We start from the raw sequence: 22205 nt of genomic DNA, 5'->3' as shown, positions 1-22205 counted from the left end.
GAGTTTGTTGTTCTCTTGTTATTTTGTTTGAGTTAGCTGCGGACGTGTAAAATAAACCATTTTATTTCCCAAAATAAAGATCTCAATTTCTGTTTCATAGCCCTCTCCATGCTGCAAGAAAAAAACTTCTTATGCCAGTTAATACCCACCATCTAGGTTTTTAACTGCAGACTAAACTCCCCCAACTTGGACTTGGAATCCTTCACACAGTAGGCTTAGTAAACCAAATACCATTTGACTTTTTTGTGTTCAGTAGACTAATTTAAATAACAGTCGGTGTCTTGACAGTGATTGTGCATAAATGATATTGTGTAATCCCAGTAGCACACTTTAATCATGCATAGAGAATTTGTTTTGGCTTGTGTTCAGGTTCATTCAATGATTGCATAATTCTTCCTCCATTCTGCTGTTTAACTCCATTAAACAGTAACATGTTGCTTCTTCCACTGCAGCTTTTACTATTTTCAACAGGCCTCTTTGGACTTTAGCTCAGGTCGACCTCATTAGAAGAGAACTGTGCAGTTTTTAAAATATCTAAAGTGCACTCAGCTATAATGTATTGACCAAAAGCACAAAATTTGACCTATTTTGTTATCTTAGACACCAAGAACATTGAGGTCAGCTGAGGTCAACCCCTGATCATTGGTATCAGGACTCTGTGGTTGTAGAGAATCATCCTATGACTCGAGAGGAAAATGGTAAATATTTAAGGTTTTTACACTGCAGCTGAATGCAGAGGTATTTGTCATATGATTGATTTGCATATTTCATGTAGCTGGTTAAATAAACATAAATAATTGTTATGTTATCTGCTTACTAAAGTCAGTTTCTCCAGAATAAGTTTTGAAATTCTGATATGTGATGTCCACATAGTGTGAAAGGTAAGTACATTTACATTCGACTAGCTAACATTCAAGATTTCATTCTTCTTCATTGACCTGTGTGTTGTATGTTGTTGAAGATAGTATGTTGATTCAATGTACAGTTAAAATTTAAATGATATACAAAGTATTTTGTCAACCTTTTTACAACCATTACAACAACTGACATTATTTGAACCACATTTCAACGTTCAAGGTCGGTCACATGTCGTGGAAAAATCTTCAAATGGGCCAATAAATCTTCAGGTCACCCATAACCTAGTATTAAACTCAAAACTTATAAGAGAAAAGCTCAAAAAATACACTAGAAGCTGGTAGAGTTCAATGTGAACAGGTTTACTGTGCATAAAGAGATGCAGAGCAAACCGAGGCCTTTGTCCTGGGACAAAGAAAAACCTGATGCAAAATCATAAAACCTCATATTGTGGAGCTTAGTTTCTAGACTCCACCTCATTTTTTAATTATGTTCAACCGTCTGGTCATTATCTCTGAGTTTATGAGTGAACTTGACATGTTGGTGATAATACAAGTGTGACTTATCTTAGAATTTACTGCCTGAGCATCTTTCACCTTTTCTCACACTAAAAACGGACCTGGCGACTTTTACTTATTTCACACAGGAAACCAAAATGCTACACCACAGATTAGCCTTCTTGCTAACTCCCTGGGAATTGTCTTTTATTGGCATTATGCTATCTTTGCACTCTCACTGGCATATTCATCTGATCATGGAAACGCAGTTTTCCACCACACACATTCTGGCTGGGCAGTATTGACCCGAGTCATTTCTAAATGTTGGCCACATACGTCATGTTGAACATGGCCCGAGTTCCGTTATCCAGCACTCAGCTGCACCTCTTACTACAGGTATCGGCTCGGATGACGTCACCCGAGTCCGACAGTATGCCAGATGTCCCACACCCCACCCGTATGTGGCTACTGCTAGCTGGGTGGCGCCTGGCAGCATCGGCGTCACCTGGCCTGGCATGTAGCCCCAAAGTGTTTGTCTTTAGCCCCGAATAATTCTCCACTTTGAGCGATTTGTTATTTAAGAAGGCAGCAGTGTTGTAATTGTTGTATCATCAGTGAACAGAACGAAGGTAACACCAATCAGAGAGGGTTTACAGGAAAATACGTGGAAATACTTGTGTCTTATTTACTTACAGGTCTTCATTTGATGCGGTTACTATACCAAACACTACCTCAAACAGGCTGTGTGAGTAAAAAGTGAATATACTAAGATTTTTTACCGGTAAAGGGGTTGAAGCTGAAGCAGTGACACAAACATCCTCTCATGCTGAGCCAGGAGAATTAAGTGTGTAAATGTCTTTATGAGTTACAAGTTACGTGAACATGATATGAGCAGAGCATAACGCACTTTGCATTGCACTGTAGCCGGCTAAACCGTTAGCAATGATAGCTTAGTTGTGCCTCCCCTTAGCTAGTGACACCAAACTAGCCCAGTCTTGTGTTAGATAGACAAAAAGTTTTACATTTTATCAGTCTGATACAAACAGTGATAACCTCTGAGGCAAGTTTTATGACCAATCTAACTTTTTCTGATTATGTCACAGCTTCCTGAAACAAAATTTAGGCTACTAGCTGAGCTGATAACATTAGTCAGTTTAAAAAGTTGGCTTACTCACAAAAGATGTCAAACTAGGAAATAAATACTGAATCTTAGTGGTTTAGATGTGTCACACACATCACTGTTGGTCAGTGTCAGGTGTAATATCTTGTATATTGTGGTTCATATCAGGTAGATCCATCAGCAGTGATTCTGCAACCAAATTATGAAACTTTACTCAGTCACTTTCACTAGTTAGCCGTTTTCAACTCTCATTCATGAAATTACCATCATATTATGGGTTTTGAGGATTTTGCATCATGTATACTTAGTAATAATGGTAGTAGGTATCTGATATGACGCTCATTTTGATTTGAGACATTCGAGTGGCTGAAATATTCATGTGCAGATTATATGGTAAATCAAATCCAAACCCTGGTGGATCTAAACGGATAAATCAGACAATATTAGCTTATTGCAAATATATTGGTTATCAGTACTGCATATGTCGAAATCATAGTACAGAAATACCAAACTAGGTTTGAGGTAGTTTGGAAATAGTTACTGTTATATAGTGATTTCCAAAAGAGAGGGCTGACAAGTTTGTTTTTCAACAAAATGTCCCGCACGGTGTGTATAATATTGTTTTTTAAATCTAAGGGATCTGTATCAAGAAAAGTTATGTGCTTATGTTTTAAAGAAATTACTTTTGCCTTGTCTATTGTTATCGTAAACTCCCAAATATCTATATTTTAGTATCAGCCTCAAAAAGAACAAGAAGATGAAACTCTCCAATAACTTTGAGGTAGATTGATTCTTAATTCTCTTGAACGTACAGTATATACTGTATGTTGAAAACGGCTGCTTTTCTGTAACATTTCTTGATCAAATCATCTCTGTTTCAGACTTGACCCTGAAAGCTCAACAAACTGCAAATTAGGAAGACATATGTAAAAACACAACTCACAAGCAAATGAAGAAAGTGTCTTCATCAATTTGACAACACATGCTCCTTTAGAAAAATGCTGTGAAAAGCATATATGTGGATATATTTTATTCACTGTGATGCAACATATTGACCTTTGGTATATTTTCTATGAATAACAACTAATTAATTAACAGAAAATACACCTTTACATCCCAAAACCAGGAGTATGCTCTGCTTGTTTTGCTCTCATTTACTAAACTGTAGCCCAAAGAACTACAGGAAACAAATGACCTGCTGACTTCAACAATACCACCCACAAACTAAAGTAGTCATGTTGGAGCAGAACAGTACATACGTGTGGAAATGTCTTTAAAAAGAAAAAAAAATGAACCACTTTTATGACATTTTAAGCTATTTGATGACGTTAATCGGCTTTGATGGTTCTCTCAATCCAGTCGACAAACTTGGAGACTCGTGCGTAGACGCCGGGTTTCATGGCATTGGCACATCCCAAACCCCAGGACGTGACACCCTGCAGGATATACCTGTTCTGGGAATAACACACTAGAGGACCTCCGCTGTCACCCTGCAGGGAGAAAAAACACAAACACACATGTAGAAGAATGTATTTTCCAACTTTAAGATGGTACTCAGTACAACTGCTGCCCGTAACCCGAATTTCATTACTTTTTTATAGCACAAAACTGTTTTTAAAGGATTTTTTTTGTTTTTTTGTAAGTTCTGTTTTATTTCCAGTGTTAACAGGGGCTGAAACTATTGATGATTTTCATTATTAATTAATCTGCAGATTATTTCCGTTATTCATCGATCTGGTCTGTGAAATGTATAAAATAATGCAGAACGCCAATCACGATACCTGACGTGACATCAAATCACTTATATTTCCTGATCAAGACACCAGTTTATAAACAATAAAAACAACAAATTCAGTCATTGCATTTTAAGAGCTGGACTTGGAAATATTTTTTCACCTGTAGATGGCGCTGTTTTCTGGGCCAAAAAGTACAAACTTTTATTCATAAAATACATATTCCAGGAATGTGGAGTTGCTCATGATTGTGGGTACAGGCTTATCGTTATTATTTTTCATTTTTCAGTTTGCTGAAAACTGCCTTTTGGATTAAGTACTGCAGGTGCGTTGGCCTTTTAAGAGTGATTTTTTTTCTTCTCTTGCTCAGCTCAACATGACTCCAACCCATGAATGCCAGATTGCCCGCAGACCACTGACGATTTCACTGCGGGTCACTTTTTGTGACTCATGAGTCACTGGAAGGGCAGAAAACAGCTCCATCTACTGTGTCAGGTCAGGTCAAAAATATTCCCCTGGATTTTTACGTGACAAATTACTTAAACGATTAACCAACTATAAATAAAACCTGATTACCTTTCTGTCAATTGATTAATAGTTTCAGCTCTAGTTTTATACATTCCTATAATATTTTGATCAATGTAATTGCTGCGACCTGTCATGTTGCAACATCACTAGAGCAGAGTTAATTGAAACAAAACATGACTGTTCAAGCAGTTAACAGACCCTGTCTTCAGATTATCAAAAGGCCCCAGTTTAACAAAATTATAATAAACTGTGAACATTACATTCAATAGATTTTGCAGAGATGCTGTGACTATTAAATGGGATACAAAGGATAATACATAGTAATGGACATTATGGGTGCATTTGCTTGTGTTTTCAATACCAAATAATTTGGTTTTGATCATGTATTACTTAGATTGATTTGAAAAATACTTTGAGTATCACAAAAGACGTTGTGGCAGATAGCAATGCACAACGTTATATAGTTTCCATAATTTGAGTTTTCCATACCTGGCAGCTGTCTGTTCCTCCTTCGATGTTTCCTGCACACATCTCGTGATCTTTGACTCTGCCGTTCAGGTAGGACGGACGATTACAGATCTTATTCTCGATCACAGGGAAACCAGCTTCCTTCAGGACGCCCTCACCTCCCGTACCTGCAACACACCTCGCTGCAGTTATCCACCCATCCTCCTCATCCTCATCATTACCATCATCAGTACAGGATTTCCTTTATTTGGAGACTTCTGAGAGGTATTGTATTACAGTTTAGAAACTTCAGGGAATTTTCCTGTTGAAATTTTCAGGAATAAATATGAATGTGTTTACAAACTTACTCTACACATTCAGTGTATTAGATCCAGTGTGTTCGAGTCAAATATCAATATTCTATTATAATAAGACATATCTTCTAAATAACTAATTTAAAGGTACACTTCCTTATTCTGTTACACCACCGAAGTCACTGTTGACTTTTTGAAACAGTCTCAGAATATCTGGTATTTTTAATTAAAAAAGCAACAAATGTGATCATTTGGCACCTGAGTCCACTACCAAATCAATAAAAAGATGTGATTCCAGTGTTCTAAAGAGGTTTTTACCCTCATTTTTCAGAATTTTGTTTTCAAGTGGAAAAAAATCCAATTTTTTTATCCCAGACTTCAAGATATAAAGTATTCATTCCCTTGCCCCTAACTCTAACTGTAACCCTAAAACCAAACATCCTTTTGAAGGGGTATACGGACCATCCAAAAACGACCTTGCTCTCAAGGTCTTGAACTTAAATTGGTCCTCGCCCATATAGAAGTTTCAGCACACACATAAACACACATACATGTGACGTACCTTGAGTTTCACCCCATCCAGTAACATAACACTCTGTTCCACTGGCAACAATAAAGTCCTTTTCTGGCAGACAAACTGGCAGGACTTTGTCATTTATTAGTACAGGGCTGAAAAAAAAAACATAAACACATCAGAACGGCATTTTCAGGAATATCATTTAGTCTGTGACTAATGATGAAATATCAAACATAATGATGAATGGCCATCACAAGTTAGCAGAGCTCAAATTGACAACAATCCAAAGATAAAAAGATATTTAATTTACAGTTAGGCTATATAAAATTGTGGAAAGCATGCAAATTAAGTTTAAAAAGCTGTGACCAGCAAATGTTAGGTATTATAAATGACTTATTCAACTAATTAATTATCAAAATTGTCATCCAATAATGAATTGACTGTTCGCTAAGCCCTGTGTGCCCTCCTAACTGTTGCTATAGTATGGCTATCTGGCTTTCTGTTCTCACATGGCACATATTCAGTTCAAAATGATAACAGTGCAAAATTTACCACTTGAAATTCTCAAAAATTTTAGGAACATTAGGTCATTCATTTCAGACAGATGTAGACAAAAGCCTGCTTCTCATTTCTAGCCAACAAACACATCTTTGTTTTGTCAGCTTTAGCTAGCTAGCTAATTGAGCTAAATTTTAGTTTAAATGACTAATGACTATAAAAGAGGTCTTAAATATGAACTTCATGGCTATATTCATAATATTGTGCTAACTTAAAGTTAAGCTAACATGTCCCAAGCATAATGTGAGCAACAGCAGATGATTCATGTAGAAGAAAAAGCAATGTTCTTGTACTGCATTATATAGCTAGTTAGACATAGTATCATAAGTAGGATGAGGAAAAATGTAAGATAGGACTGCTATTTTGTTCAACCCTGTTTGGATGTGTAGTTTACATATTTCTTCATGTTTTTCCATTTTTAACATTACAAGAGTAAAGGCTTTTAGGATGAAGAATGACCAATGTGTTTAGCGAATGCAAAGGTATCATGTAACTTTGGCTGGTGTTGCCGGAGTGAAAAATTCCACAAATCAGAGAAGAAGTAATATATAGACATGTTAGTAGTGAAGGGTTTTTCTTGCTAATGTAAACTGTAACCCCACAAACTAATATGTAGCCTGCCGATGATGTTCTCTTTGGCCTTGGAAGTAGAGCTGCAAGAAGAAGAAAATTTCCCAGTTCTCTGATTCCAGCTTCTCAGTTGTGAATTTTATAATACAATTATATATTTTTTTGGTTTCCTCAGTCCTCTATAATGATAGTAAACTGATTATCTTTGGGTTGTGGACTGTTGGTCAGGACAAAACAACACATTTGAAGATGTCACAATGGGCTTTGGGAAACAATGATCAACATTTTTCACCTTTTACTGACATTTTATTGAGCAAACAACTAATCCATTAATCGAGAAAATAATTGACAGATTAATCGATAAAGAAAATAATTAGCGGAGTAGCTTGAAAGCTAGTTAGCAGTTATTTACCGTTGCTAAAGTGTAATTGGACTATAGTTTCCATTAAATTTGCAAAGTAATTTTAAGAAAACTTTTGAAATGTTGCAAAAAGGAAAATGCGAATTAGGAGCATTTCCATCAACTGGTTTGAAGCGAATAAACTAGGCTACGCAACACATAGTTTCATTAGTAGATGGTGGTATAGGCTTAAATAATCTGCCAGTAAACAGAGTAGAAGAAGTAGAGGTTGCCAATCAGAAGCAAAACAAATAGTTATATTGCCTTGATGAGAGAAAAATGGAGAGAGGTCTTCAGGAATTTGTTTCAATTGGGCAAGCTGTAGTTATTCTTTCATGTCAGCTAGTATTGGCCATGCTTCAAGCTATCTGGAGACGCCGGAAGATGCCAAGAGTGGAAACAGCTGATTAGTCAATGTTCGCTACGTCATTATTTATTTGACAAATGCGTTTCTATGAACTCTTTTTTGACATTTCCAAAATCCACTTCAAGAGAGCGTAAAAACTTTTTTGTGAAAGTTTTTTTTTTTTAAATTTTGGCGTTTCCATTAAGCTTTTTAATGCAATACTTCAAAATGCACATAAAAATAGGTGAATGGAAACAGAGCTAATGACTCGTTGGGGGAGGGGTTTAGTGTAAGGTCAGTTTTATCCCCAGAATTAGTAGTGGTAGCAGGATGATATGTGCAGTACTCACCTCTCCAGTTTGAGCAGAGCGATGTCGGCTCTGTTGGGTCCCAGCACCAGTTTTTCCAGTGCCTTTTCCTGTTTGGTCGGCTCTGCAGCTCTCTCTGTGTGAACACCCAGAACTACCCTGTAGGCTGAGGGCCGCTTGGACCTACAGTACAAACATTTATAAACATATTTATCCATTGTTTGTATTATGACATGATCTGGTCTTCAAGATGTTTTTAATAGTCTCTGACCTCTCCAGGCAGTGAGCGGCAGTAAGGACCCACTGAGCGCTAATCAGAGTTCCTCCACAGAAATGGATCCCTGTACTGGTAGAAAGAGACAAAAAGAGGTATATTTCAGTTCTTATATCAGATATTTATTTCAAAATTTAATGATAAAGCCCTTCAGATGCAGCATCTTGATTTCTATGGGGTCTAACAATCTAATCCAATGTGGACATTAACATACAGTATCAGTCAAAAGTTTTTCTAATTCAAGTGAATAGGAAGGTGTGTCCAAACTTTTGACTGGTATTGTACATAAAAAAAGTGATATCAGCCAGTGTCCATGCTAATAGTAGGTTTCTCTATGTCCGAAACTACAGAAAACTAGTCTGGAAAATATGTGATTTTCTTTACATATTTTCGATATTGCACATATCAATGTACAGTACCTTTTTATGCTGTTTTCTTCACTTAAAGGCAGTAATGTAAAACAGAGTGTTTCCACCATTAAACAGACCGGTGGATCAACCTCCCTTTGAGAGCTGCAACAATTTTACAAGTCTGGATTTCAATAAAGAGTTTTAGTGTCTCCTGATTGTTCTTCACCTTCACTAAAAAGTACAATTCTTGAAGAAAAACATAATCATTGTAATTAGTCTTAATAGCAAAATGCAGATCATTTTTAATGTGATCTTTTCACTATTCTCTGTAATGTTGGTACATAATCCTGACTTTAATCTTGACACTGATAATAAAAGAGAGTCATACTCAGTGGTAAGACGTGGGCTTTATTTTGTGGATTAAAATCAATTTTGATTTCTCAATATCTGAACACAACACTCTTATCAATATCAAACTTGCTTGCACATAAAAAATGGGATTGCTCTTTAAAAACCCAATATCACTTAAACCTTTCAATCATATTTTACAATTCAGTAAGTAGCGATATCATTTTGGAGTTGTTCTACTCACTTGGTCCGAAGGCTGATTTGCCAGGGCCACGAGTGAGGTTTAGACACGCAGCCTCCCACAATACGACCAAAACAGCGCTTTGGTTTGATGACTGGCGTTCCGCACTTCATTCCTGCTGCAAAGAAAATTCAGTCGAAGTGAAACACAAACACCACAACAAATGATGAAGCTGTTACTGGATGATTGGCTTCGTCTTTTCTAGAATCTGGTCAAGTAAAGTGCCCATACAAGGTGTGGACAAACTGGTTAACAGCACTAAAAGTTTACAGCCTTGCTATCTATGGAGCTAATTCTCAGGACAAACGAGAAACCAAAATTGTTTGATGGACAAAAAAATGATTAGCATTAGTTGGGAAAAAATGTAGAGTTTGCCCAGAGGGTGGTGCTAGAGGAAATGAATGTTAAATAAACACAGTTTAGCCTCTGTACAGCGGCCAGTTTGGCACATGTCAGGCTCAGCAGATTGTCAGCCTCACTGTGTTGAGTCTAATGCCATGTGCACAACTTAAAACAATGTCAACTGGGAGCTGAATGGAAGCTGAATCAAGGACAATAATGGACTAGTGCCCCCTAGTGGTCGTTGGATCTGCCAGCTATCCGATCATCGACATGTTGGATTTTTTAAGACTCTGCTGAACCAAACCATCAGTTCAAATAGAAAGTTCACAACATTGTGGTTTTATTTAGACAAAACCACCATTTGAATGTAGTTAAATGGTTTAGACTTTATTATAATGTAACGTGACATTTTTCAATCACTTCCCTCTAACAGTTCTCACTACTGAGGGGCTTTGCCACTCATGATCACATAAATACTTGAAATCATTATTGGACCATTTCACTTATAACAACCAAGTCACACAAACCAAGCTTTTTAGTCAACATAGCTGTCTGCTGGTGGGTCAGAAAGGCAAGGATAACCTATATACAGCAAGGACTAGGCTTTCCACCATGTTGCCTTGGAGTGGTGACATCCAATAAGGGAAGCAACACACTGCCGATTTAGTCAGGCAAGCACTGCCATTTATTTGGCGGACTGACACTAAGAAAAGTTACAAAAGTACAAGCTTTCAGCTCAATAGATAAATGAGAGTAACCAACAGAAAATGGAGCCAAGGGGAAGGGCTGCGGGTGGCGCCAAATCATAAAACAAACAACAAAATATGCTTCCTAACCCAACAGATCCCTACTGGCTCACTACAGCTGGAAGCAGCTGAAAGAAATGAAATAAAACCTGAAGTGGCTACACTAATCTTACCTGTCAAACTTAAACACGCGTTAGCAGCCACCCATAAGTCCTAGTGTTCACTAGACAGTCAAATTACCTGCATGTGGTGCCGAAATAAAGGATGTAAGAAAATAAAAAAACAAAGTAAGCCTAGTGCCCAGATCCCGAAGCCACTAAACTAGTGTCTCAATTGAATTAACATTATTTCACACACCAAAAGACCTAAGTTAACATTACAACAGGGAGACACAGACTGCTCAGGTTAAATCACAGCTGCCCCGGCATTTGCCTGAAGTGGCTTTTATCATCTTGAGTGATGGGTTGGGTAGGCTGGTGATTGGTGGCTGGAACCAGTGACGAAAAAAGGAAGAACCAGCTGAGGACAGGGAAGACTGGGGCACAAACACAGGTGGGCTGTTGGGAGGCGTTGCCCAAAGAGGAATTCCTTCAAAGGAGCTGATGACGCCCTAATAAACTGAAGAAAAAACACTACACCACAGTAAAATGTAACAATATAAAGAGCTGTTATCCGAACCCGTAACACCAGCAAAGAGCTCCGCTTTGGGCTGTGTGAACAAAAACGGTCCACCAAAACAGCAGAGCAAGTTGCATGCTGCGTAAGTTGTAAGTTGACCATATCCTATGACATTGTCCAAGACATTTAGCATGTTAGCTTTATATTATGTAAGCTTTTTATCGTGTAGTGTCCCACATTCAAATAGAGTTTACATACCACAGTCAGGGATCTGACAGTAATCCCACTTCTTGCTCGTGTCAGTAGTGTAGCACCACGGTCCATTCACATCGCTGTCTGGGTTTCTGCATTGCTGACAATGAAAAACACAGAGAAAACTGATAAAGTAGAAAATACTATTATGGCTTTGCCAACTTTATAATTGTTAATAAAATCAAGAAAGAAATGTCTTCATACCAAAAGTCGACAACTCAAAATGGTTCATACAGGAACACACACACTTACATTGCCATCCAGACCCTTGTCGGGGTGAGTTCGTGGGGTGAAACTATTGTGTTGGTGAGGGCTCTGAGCACTCCAGGCCTGGCAGGTCACGCCCAGTATGGTGATGGAGGTTGGGCCGCGGTATGTAGCTCCACTCCCGACCTTACAGTCTAACACAGCAACCGAGAAACAAGACAGTGAATAAAGGACGAATCAAAGGTCCAAAACTAGATTTTAAAAGTTAGAAGAGTTACCTTTCTCTGGTGGGGTCTGGGTGGCACTGGAGGGGACCTCGGGTTTAGTAGATTGGGTGGGTACTGCAGCAGGAGGGCATTTCTCCAAGTTGCAGTACTCCCAGCGGACTCCGGGGTCCATAGTGTAACACCAGGGAGCTCGGTCTCCATCAGGGTTCCTGCACAGATTCCTCCTGAGGTCTCTGTTGAAAGAGAAGACCTGAAACTTGAAGACAGCAGGTACCAATAAACTACAAGGTTCTGTTTTTAACTTGTAAAATCAAATCAGGAAAGGAACTCAGATCTCAGCTGTTTTTTGTGTGTTCATCTTTTGTAAACAAAATTTCAAATGCCATCAGGGGTAGGATTTGCCTCTGACTAAGTAGTGGAGAATTGGAGATTGAGTAACCAGATGTAATGGTAGGCTTGTTGTGACCAAACATTTTCAAACCTTTTGTTGGGTCTCAAACTTGGCTTAACTGGTTATTAACTTCAGACTAATAATAGTAATAGTAGTTAATATAAAGTAAACACTAACTCACTCACGCTGAGGGGAAAACCTGTGGAGTTTTTCGATGGCTATGAGGAGTCATGGCGCTCCAGGCTTGACATTTCTTTCCACTGATGGTCTCCGATGTTATTCCACGGTAAGTCGTTCCGTCCCCCTCGTAACAGTCTTCCTCCTCTGGGGGAATCACTGCCTCACCTGCAGCAGGAGACAAAGAATCAGATTTGTTTCACTGATTCATTTTCATATGACGCAGAGGTAGGAGATCGATTTAGAGATCTATAAATTATTATTTCAAACTCAAGACCTGGTTGCTGTGTCTTCCTCTCTTACTCTAAAACCTAAAACCATCACCACAATCATCGTTGTAAGAGGGCAAGGAATCTATTTCTCATTTGTTCATTCAATTTCATCACTACGTAAGCTAGTATTTATCTTTCATACACACCCTTCTATTGCAAGTTTTCTCTCTCTTCAAAGTGTATGTTCAGTTTAGCAAGCACAGCTGAACAAGTATATAAATCATTTTATGGTACCTTACAAGTGCAACTTAAGTGCAACTTTGTTTTTAAAGCAGACATCATCATCAGTGACCAGTGTTACACAGTACCTGGTCCAGGTGCATCCCCACAGCTCGGCACCCTGCAGTACTCCCATCGAGTATGAGGGTCAGTGGTGTAACACCAGGGCATCATCTCGTTGTCAGGGTTACGGCAGTAGTTGCTATCCAGGCCTCTGACAAATAAATGATAATCATTAATTATAAAGAAATAAATCATAATATAAAAAGACTACAAAATTTACATCAAAGTTGCCTTTCTGTAAATTAAAGCTGCATTAGTTTATTTTTTTGGCCACTTGGGGGCAGAAGAAGTCCACAAAAAGCTGACACACCCACACAACCCCCGACAATATTTTGCTTTAAAAAGTTGTTACGGCTAATATGTCAGCAAACAGTGGCCTATGTACACATCCTGTAGACATGGAGTCGTGTTTATGGCCACTTGATGAATTTTAGTCCAATATTCATTTTCCTTTTAGCTCTGGTTTGGTCTCCAACAACTCTAGCAGCTACATGTTCCAATTTCAATTCCCCCTGTGTGTCTGAAACCCTCCCCACTCTCCCTCTGTCATATGTAAAATGAACAAGTCCCACTATTCTCGAAAATATTTTTTCTGTCACAGTAGCTCTTACTTGCAGGGGTAGTTGTCGGGAGTGCGGTTGTGTTTGTGTGGCGTTTGAGCAGACCAGACCTGGCATGTTTTGCCAGACTCTGTGACAGAGACCGTGCCTCGGTACGCGCTGCCTCCACCGGTGGCGCAGGTCAGCTCTGGAACGACGGTGGGAGGCTCTGATGCTGAGGATAGAAGAAGAGATACAGAAGATTGTTGTAGGAATGACGATAAGAACATGTCAAGCAGCACCAGTGTTTTATATACTGACAAATTTTAATGAGAAAGAAGAAAAATAGGTGTATTTTGCTAAGGATTTTTGTAAAGAGTGGATATTTTTGTAAGATTTGTGGTTGACATGACCTGCAAACAGGGCAACTGTTTGTTTTGGGGTTTTTTTACTATCATTTTGGACCTCAGTCTTACATGTTTATTATAATGTATTGATGTATTGTAATTGATCTACTGCAGGGTTTCTGCAGTGTTTACAAAATTAAATTGAAGACATTTTTAATATCACATAAAATGCAATTTAGTTTTTTTTATTGAGTACATGATATAACAATTCTGTCAGTACATATATAACAATACATTCTAGTAATCTAATTAATCAGTTAACGTGCCTTGGACCCAGATAAGTGGCAGAAAGACAAAAAAATTTAAAATGATTAAATAACCAATTAATTGATGAGCTTCTGTAGCTGCCGTAGTGATTGTTTATTACAGGTTTGACGTTTCTGACTGAGACCGAACAGCTTCCTGCAGCACAATCCACTGATGTAACACATAATAAATGATACTATTTATAAGAAAAGACCTAAATTAATTTTTTGATGATGGTACAAATCTTGCTCAAGGGCAGGTATAATCACATGAGGGATTAAACCCACACCTTTTGTTTGTAGACTTTTTCTATGATTCTAAAAATCTGTTAGATTAGTTAAATTTCCTCATAATTATAAAGGTTGTGCTCACAGCGGTTGAAGCTTGGGCAGGAATGAGTTATTACACTGCCAGGATGGAGGAGAAGTAAAGGAAATTATTACATATAGATTATATTTTAATTCGAACATGTTAAAAAAAGTAAATGTAAGAAAACAAAACAAGAATAACCAATAAACAGCAAATATATACATTAAACTCTCAAAAAAAGGAGTAGGAAGAAGTGAATACTTATCACGTCCTACCCCCTTCTTTTTTGTATTTTATCAATAATTTTGATGTTAAACACAAATATACCAACTTTCTGCCCCAGTGTTCAGCATACACAACCCGAACAAGTCAATCAAATCAAACAAAAATAAAACAATCAGAACAAAAGTCATTGTATCGAAACAGGAGGACCTACTGCAGCGGGGTATGGAGCAGATTTCCCATCGTTTGGATGGGCTGGTGGTGAAGCACCATGGTCGGGCTTCTCCATCGGGGTTCCTGCAGTAATTCTCCTCAAGATACTTCTCTGTAAGACTAGAGAAAGAATCAAGAGAACATTTAAATATATCTTTAAGAACAATGTTTAGCTTCCTGAAATCCTGCTTGTGGTTGTTTTATGAATGAATGTGCTGTTTTGTAGTCTCACACGGAGGGGATGTAGCCGTGGTTGTGAGGTTTCTGGGAGTCCCAGCGCTGACAGGTGAAGCCGCTTTCAGTGGTGGAGATTTTTCCTCTGTAGTCCTCACCACTGCAGTGTATACACTCCTCTGTAAAGCAACAAGCGCAAACATTACACTGTCTCTCTGTTGTATTGGTCTGCATGTCCGTTTACTTCACGTGTGCGCAGTAGGTATGGATATATTTGCAAATGTGTGGCTAGAATGTGTTGTTGTGTGCTGTATATTTACAGAAATGCTTCACATATATGTCATATGTGCAGAGAATAACACAATGTTCCTGTTTCGTGCAAGGGAAAAAATAGAAACACCATCTAACAAAACAACTTTGCTCACTTAAACTTAAGAAAAATACATCTGGGTTAACAGATAAGCTTTCCCAGTGTAGTATTTATTGCAGGGCAGTTACTGGATTGCATTAAATTGTCTGAATTATGCTCTTGTTTTACAAGTTTCCCACTAGTTATGGGATTTCTGGAATATCGCAGACTGTAGAGAGGTTTTATCAAATGTTTCAATCAGTGTTATGTTGGGTTTTGAAGGCCTACAGCAGCAGTTTCCTACCAACGTCAAGCTCTCCAAGAAGTAGAGTTGTTCAGCACACATGTGAATGAATCTCTAACATCAAATCTTCAAACTGAACTGACAACTATACTGAACCATCATTTCGACTCACTCCTGACGGTTGATTGAGAGCACTGCTGTCAGCTAAGCCGTGATTCACAGTACGTTATTTCTTCTTTAAAGCTAATTGGACGACAGGGAAGCCACAGAAACAATCATCATGCCATAACTCTCACTAATAGTTGGTTGCTGGTCTATTAACCTTACAATATGATGTACTACTGAAGTGCATTTGAACAGCGATGCTGTCACTTAGTTTAGAGAAAAGTGCAAAATCCTGCACAGTCAGGGACTACAAATCTTTCAACTGAACTAAACAATTTGAATCAGCAGAGTGATTTGTAATTTCCTTTTCTATTAGCAAGAAAAGAAAAAACTACCCCAAAACACCCAAAGACATAAGGGAGAGCCTGAGATTTTGTGGACACTATATAGTGCCTATATTTTACATTTTGGACACTTAAAGCTGCATTAAATGAAACAAGTTGTGAACACAACACTGACATATCATCACCTTCAAAGCTGATATGTTGAACTTGTTAACAAACAGTTGCTTATTTCCACATCCAGCAGTTACGGAGCAACATTATCATTCATGTGGAGTTGTGTTTCTGTCCACCTGGTGAATGTAAGTCCAATATTCACTCTCTTTTAGCTCTGTTTTTGCTCTCTACCAACTCCTGAGGGAAATATCTGGCTCTTTAGCTGCTAAATGCTCCACTATGTTCACCAGCTAGTCTACAGCTAACTGTGTCTGTTTGCCGTTTGGTGCTGAGCAGGTAGTGTACAGCGGCTTTTTACAGCTTTTTCTCTGAAAACAGCTGCCTGCTGCGGCCCAAAACGACGCTATGAGAGCGCTGAGAGTGAACCAGAACAGTAAAGTCGCAGCCGGACAGATAAACAATGAGCTGAAACTCACTATAAAACTCCGTAAAGCCGAGAGGAGCTGCAGAGTCACTGATAATTCTCTGTAGGTTCATCACTACGAGCCACAACCAATTCATTACACACTGTGATTTGATTTATTGTTATTGTATAAAAATAGTGATTATAGCTGATTCAACCTCTAAAGAAAGTGTAATATGTGAATGTTACCAGTGCAGCTGGGCACGTCGCAGTGCTCCCAGCGGGTACTGGCGTCAGTGGTGTAACACCAGGGTCCCCCGCTGTCTCCATCAGGGTTTCTGCAGAAGTTGGACTCCAGGTCTGCTCGGGGATGGCTCTGTGGTGTAATGCTACAGCAGACACATGCAGAAAAATTATATGAAGTGATGTAAAGAGGTATGATGTTATATATAAAATGAATTGACAATGTCTGAATACATACTTGGGCCTGTGTGGTTGTTTTGCTTCCCATTTCTGACATATCTTTCCTGATTTTGTTCTGGCCTTTGTTCCCCTGTAATCTGTTCCTATTCCATTCACACACTCCAGGAGATATACTGGACAAGACAAAACCAAGAACTTCATCAGAATCAACTTGCTGTTTAACTGGAATGCTTTTTGAGATATATAGTGCACAGCAAAAATGTATTATTATCTGCTAGACAAATCTTTGAGTGAATCATTTATCTGATTCGACTGAAGTGACATTTCAACAGTTGTGTTTAATCTGTGTGACACAGTCCAAATAATACTGAACATGCAACAAAGGCTAAACATTAACCACAGTATAATAAGGGTAAAGAATATCATATAATAATTTAATATGCTCTTTTGTTGACATTTTGGTATGTATCAAAATTTGTCGGACAAAAAGAAAGGCCACCAAAATACAATAAAACAAGCTTCAGTCTTTGGAAAAGACAAAAGGACTTGCATTGTTTTTCATATAAAGCTGTGCTGCTCCTGCGCAAGACCATCTCTGATTTAGAGTTTGCTGCTGCCGTCCAACACTCCTGGTCCTTTTCAACATACATGAAAGCCCTGTGAAAAAAAACCGGGTTAATGCCCTGAATTTTGACTTTCAGGTTGCATTTCAAATACGTTTACCTCAAGTTTTGGTACTTTGACCATGTTTAACATCAACATACAACACCATAACAGTATTTAAATTACAGAAAATCATGAAAAGCATGCTATGGCTACTTTAATATAATCAGCAACCATTTATATTATCAAGTACCTGTTTAAGTCATTTATCAATGAAAAAACTCAAATATTTGCTGGTTCAAGCAAACTAAAATGTAATAATTTTCTACTTTTCTCTATTCATATATATATATATATATATATATATATATATATATATATATATATATATATATATATAAATTGTTATTTATGGGGAATGAAAACTGTGTTTTTCACTATTTACTGATGTATATTGACAAAACAATGAATCAATTAATCTAAAAAATAAGAGATTAATTGGAAATGAAAATAAATAATAGATAGTTGGTAAGTGTGAACGTACCTGCATGTGAAGGATGTTTCAGTGTCACATTTGGTGGCACACTCAGCCACAGCGTTTACAGAGTACATTCTTTTGTTCAGCGAGAGGATCCACGCTCCTTCAGTTTTGGCATAGCCGTCCACCTCAGTACTGCTGACTGGAATCAGAGACAAAAACATTTATTAACTGTCAAATATATAGTACAGCATATTAATTATCATTCACAGCATGAATAAATGTCATACAAGCTCACGTCTGGGTTTCAAGTTTTAAGTATGAGGTAAAACTTTTCAAATAAACAAAATAATTACGTTGCAAATCATGTAAAATAAAGGATGAATTGTAAAGAAGAAAGAAGAAAATAAGTCATTCAACATATACAGTAAATCTGGAAATTATTAAGTTAAGGTGATCCAGCAAAGTCTGAAGTAATTAATGGAAATAATCAAGTCAAAAATAATTAACTAACCAATTAACAAAAATGTTTAAAGAAATTATATGAGAAAAGAAGTGGGAGGTTAAATGTGTACTGGACTGGATAGATCATCTAATTATTGACAGAACATTCAATATTTTAAAAATAAATAAAGGGTTGAAAAGGAAAGTAAATGAAAACCTGCAAATTGGCATAAACACTGTTCATACATACACACTAACATACTCATGTTTACAGTATACATATATACTTTACAGCTGTATGAAAAATCAGCTTGAATTAACTAAATAAAAGGCTGAATTATTTATAACAATGTCACTAAAAAGCCAATTTCCTCGTTAAATGCTGCATGAGATAAATTAAACATTTATAGTCTTCAGATTTAAAATCACAATTGGATTGACACTCTGAAAAAAACTGATGCTTTTTTAAAATGACAAAATTATATGAATGTGAGATGTATTATTGAGACACCGCACACATGGGGAATGAGTAACAGTGAGATATTGTTTGGCCTAATTTGTAGCAGTGATGTAACAGTGTTCTGGGAAACAAATGTTGACCAATTTGGCTTGACTTGAATGTTTTGCATTGCAACCCTGAGCTGTCCATTGAGAGGTGAGTCAGAGCTATAAAGAACAAAAACAGGATAGAAGAAGGGAAAACTGTGCTGTATGTAGAGTTTGAGGAGACGGTTGAAGGTTGAAGGTTATGTTGTTGGTCTAAACTTGGTAAAAATGACTGCTATGGCACACAAAACAGAATCCCTTTCCATGAATCAACAGCCAAGCATAAAAAAGGTTGGAGATTTCATGGATAGATTTGATACAAGGCCCTGAAATTGAGAGGTGACTCAAGCGAAACGACAGCAAGAACGAGCCAAGCATGACATTTTGAGTCACGTTTAAGTCCAATATTCTCTCTGCTTTTAGCTCTGTTTTTGGTCTCCACCAAGTCTTTAGGGAAATATCTGGCTCTTTGCTCTGGCTGCTAAATGCTGCACTATGTTCACCAATTAGTCTACGGCTAACTGTGTGTTTGCTGTTTGTTGCTGGTCAGGTAGCGAACCTTTGAGCTTTTTGAGCTTTTTCATTGAAAAAGAGCTGCCTGCTGGGGCTGAAAACCACCCTAAAAAAAGTGGTGACAGCGAATCAGGGCCTCATTTCCCAAAAGCATCTTAAGGCTAAGATGACTGTAAAATCCATCTTATGAACCTTCTTAAGCTTAAGAAGAAGAAACACATATAGAAATGCAAAAAGAGAGTTTGTAGAAACACTATTTTCCAATTTTTCATGACTTTGTCAATCAATTTGTTCCTGATGACTTAATATTATTGTTCTCTGTTTATGTTTTAATTAGTGCTTTGAGGTCCTTGGGGACCCTGGTCAAACGAACCAATTTCCGTCTTTGCAGTTTCAATACTGTTTCAGTACTATTCAATACTGAACTGTTTATTAGGGACCGAGCCCAAAAGAGCGAGGAGCCTATTGTTTTTCGTGTGTTTGTTTGTTTTTTTGTTTGTTTATTTGTTTGTTTGTTTCTTTCTTTCTTTCTTTCTTTTTTATTACGCCACTCAAACCCTAAATTTGACCCCCTAAACATGCTCAAAAACTCACGAAATTTGGCACACACATCAGGTGTGGTGAAAATTTGATAAAATGTAAAAATTAAGTGCCAAAATGTGCTCTCTAGTACCACCTATGTAACCAAAATGGCCGCCACAGCCTGTAGGAATGTCGTAGAGAGATCAAACAAAAACTCAATTATTCGTCTCATCAAGACCCACAAATCATACACTGACACCCCTGGCCTAAATCCAACAGGAAGTCCACAATCAGACTTTCAAAGTAAGACTTTGCTCCAATTTTGGACCCCGAACAAACGCTATCTCCTCCGAGGGTGTTAACGGTATCGGTTTCCGAATTTAATACATGACTTATGACACTGTGCTGAAAAAAATTTGTCAAAAACTTTGTAATAACTTGAACGGTTTGGATTTATAAGCCCTGAAAGTTGCAGTGCCACATCACCCTTACAATGTAAACCAATGGGGAGGCAATCTATGAGCATGGACTTTGTGTCAAACAGAGATGTCTCTGATGTCTAAACTATAAGTCTGACCACTTTCAAAGCTGTGTCAGTGGAATCGCAATGAAATTCCCTACTAAAATATTATTTTTAATGTAGGTTTTGGCCAAAGTAAAGGGATTTATGAGGATATTTCACAAAAAGTGTTCTCTAAAATCCTCCTCTCCAACTGCTCCTGGTGATGTCACTCCCTCAGTTCTGTGAAACATTCCGCAATACACACTCATTATAAAATCACAGGAGGAGCAAGAAAAGACTTTAAAACGCACACTAATTTCTCAAAAACGATAAAAGATAGAAAAAAGCATGTAAATTCAAGATTTGTAGGTCAAAGTCTCGTGTCTCATTTAAAGTCCAAATGAAGTTTGTATCTAAAACTATGTGGAAGCAGTAAATGTTCAAAAAGGTGTGGGTTCACTCACACTCTGCATTCAAATATATGAGTATTTTTCTGTGTCCAGCTGCAGTTACTTATTGTCTCTACATAGCTGACAGTACACATGTCAATCAAACTTTCAAAATAAAAGTACACCACACTTGTAAGAAATATCCCTCATTTTTAAAAAGCAAAATGATCTGATCCCGACGGGCCAGAGTGTGAGGTCCCGACCAACGCTGCTTACAGCTTTAATTGAGTTTATGTTTATGTTTTGTTTGCCTAATTTAAAGTATCACGCACTATCTGAAGGCTTTGTGGAAAGATTGTACTTGGGATAAAAGCTGCAATTTGTATTAAAGAAAAGTATATACTTTTGTTACAAAATATACAAATTACCTGTAACTTTCCTAAAATAATAATAATCTGTTTTTTTTCAGATGACATTAATTACAAAACTTATAATGTTTTCAGGAGAAATAAGTTAACATTTTGCTATGATGGTTGTTTCTTACTGTAGTTTATTTTTGGTAGTCGGTAGTCTCCAGTTCCACTGTGTTTCCTAAAAACTGCTTTTCAGTCTGTGACTCAAAAAGAAAATGTTTTGTGTAATAAACTAATAATAAAAATAACATTTAACTGACATATTTAATCACCTTGGACAGGGTTGTCCTGATACTCTCACAGTGAAGCAGAATGTCTGTCGCACTTTTTTAAAAATTTTATGGCAATGATATACATACAGAATTATTCACATTTATCATCATAAGAGGCCTTTGTATCTTACCAGTGCAGATCAGGGCTCCCAGGAGGAAAGCTGCTTTGTACAGGTCCATGGTGAGGCCCTTACACTAACAGCTCATAGTCGACTAACGCACAGAGGTGGCTCCCGGTATATTATTAGGCTCCTTTCAGCAAGTCGGGAAGAAAAATAGGACAGCTCAATCATTAGTCAATCATTGGCTCAACAAGGACGGTAAAAGAGCGACAGGTCAAAAACCTTGTTTATGGGAAATTTGGGAACACTGTGTTGCATCGCAGTATCACCGCAGTCCATCCTTTCAGTTACTGTATGTGTTGAATATTATTAAAGATTGCCTACTTAACCTTTTTTTTTTTAACTCCTACCTTCTTCCAGTTATGAAACACTGTCAGTCGGAGAGCGGG

The 22205-nt window shown here is 37.6% G+C and overlaps 1 protein-coding gene and 1 long non-coding RNA gene across 3 annotated transcripts; one reads left to right on the top strand and one right to left on the bottom strand.

Moving 5' to 3' along the window:
* The first annotated feature begins 96 nt into the window (after positions 1-96).
* Positions 97-9215, top strand: LOC121881962. 2 transcript variants are annotated; one of them, XR_006091966.1, is made up of 5 exons: positions 97-698; positions 4576-4700; positions 5330-5465; positions 8473-8562; positions 8953-9215. It is a non-coding gene; the product is annotated as an uncharacterized LOC121881962 (long non-coding RNA). The 2 variants fall into 2 exon arrangements; XR_006091967.1 differs by lacking the exon at positions 97-698 and adding an exon at positions 1716-1981.
* Positions 3235-21911, bottom strand: plg (plasminogen). The gene is made up of 19 exons (XM_042389812.1): positions 21826-21911; positions 18160-18295; positions 17563-17669; positions 17071-17185; positions 16839-16978; positions 15089-15209; positions 14858-14976; positions 13532-13694; positions 12947-13071; positions 12375-12534; positions 11850-12031; positions 11617-11765; positions 11371-11464; positions 9410-9524; positions 8465-8539; positions 8236-8376; positions 6057-6163; positions 5223-5368; positions 3235-3962 (listed from the first exon to the last, which is right to left on the bottom strand). The coding sequence occupies exons 1-19, from the start codon at positions 21872-21874 to the stop codon at positions 3801-3803; spliced, it is 2406 nt and encodes an 801-aa protein (XP_042245746.1). The 5' UTR covers positions 21875-21911; the 3' UTR covers positions 3235-3800.
* Positions 21912-22205: the final 294 nt, after the last annotated feature.

This window comes from Thunnus maccoyii, chromosome 17, assembly GCF_910596095.1.
Source record: "Thunnus maccoyii chromosome 17, fThuMac1.1, whole genome shotgun sequence".
Taxonomy (NCBI): domain Eukaryota; kingdom Metazoa; phylum Chordata; class Actinopteri; order Scombriformes; family Scombridae; genus Thunnus; species Thunnus maccoyii.
The sequence above is the reverse complement of the archived record's forward strand: the minus strand, read 5'-3'. Positions and strand labels throughout refer to the sequence as shown.

Coding starts and splice junctions, on each gene's coding strand:
- plg (XM_042389812.1), bottom strand. CDS start 21,874: ATGGACCTGTACAAAGCAGCTTTCCTCCTGGGAGCCCTGATCTGCACT. Junction 14,977..15,088: donor CACGGCTACATCCCCTCCGT/GTGAGACTACAA, acceptor TTCTTTCTCTAG/TCTTACAGAGAAGTATCTTG. Junction 5,369..6,056: donor TGGATGGGGTGAAACTCAAG/GTACGTCACATG, acceptor GGTGTGTTGCAG/GTACGGGAGGTGAGGGCGTC.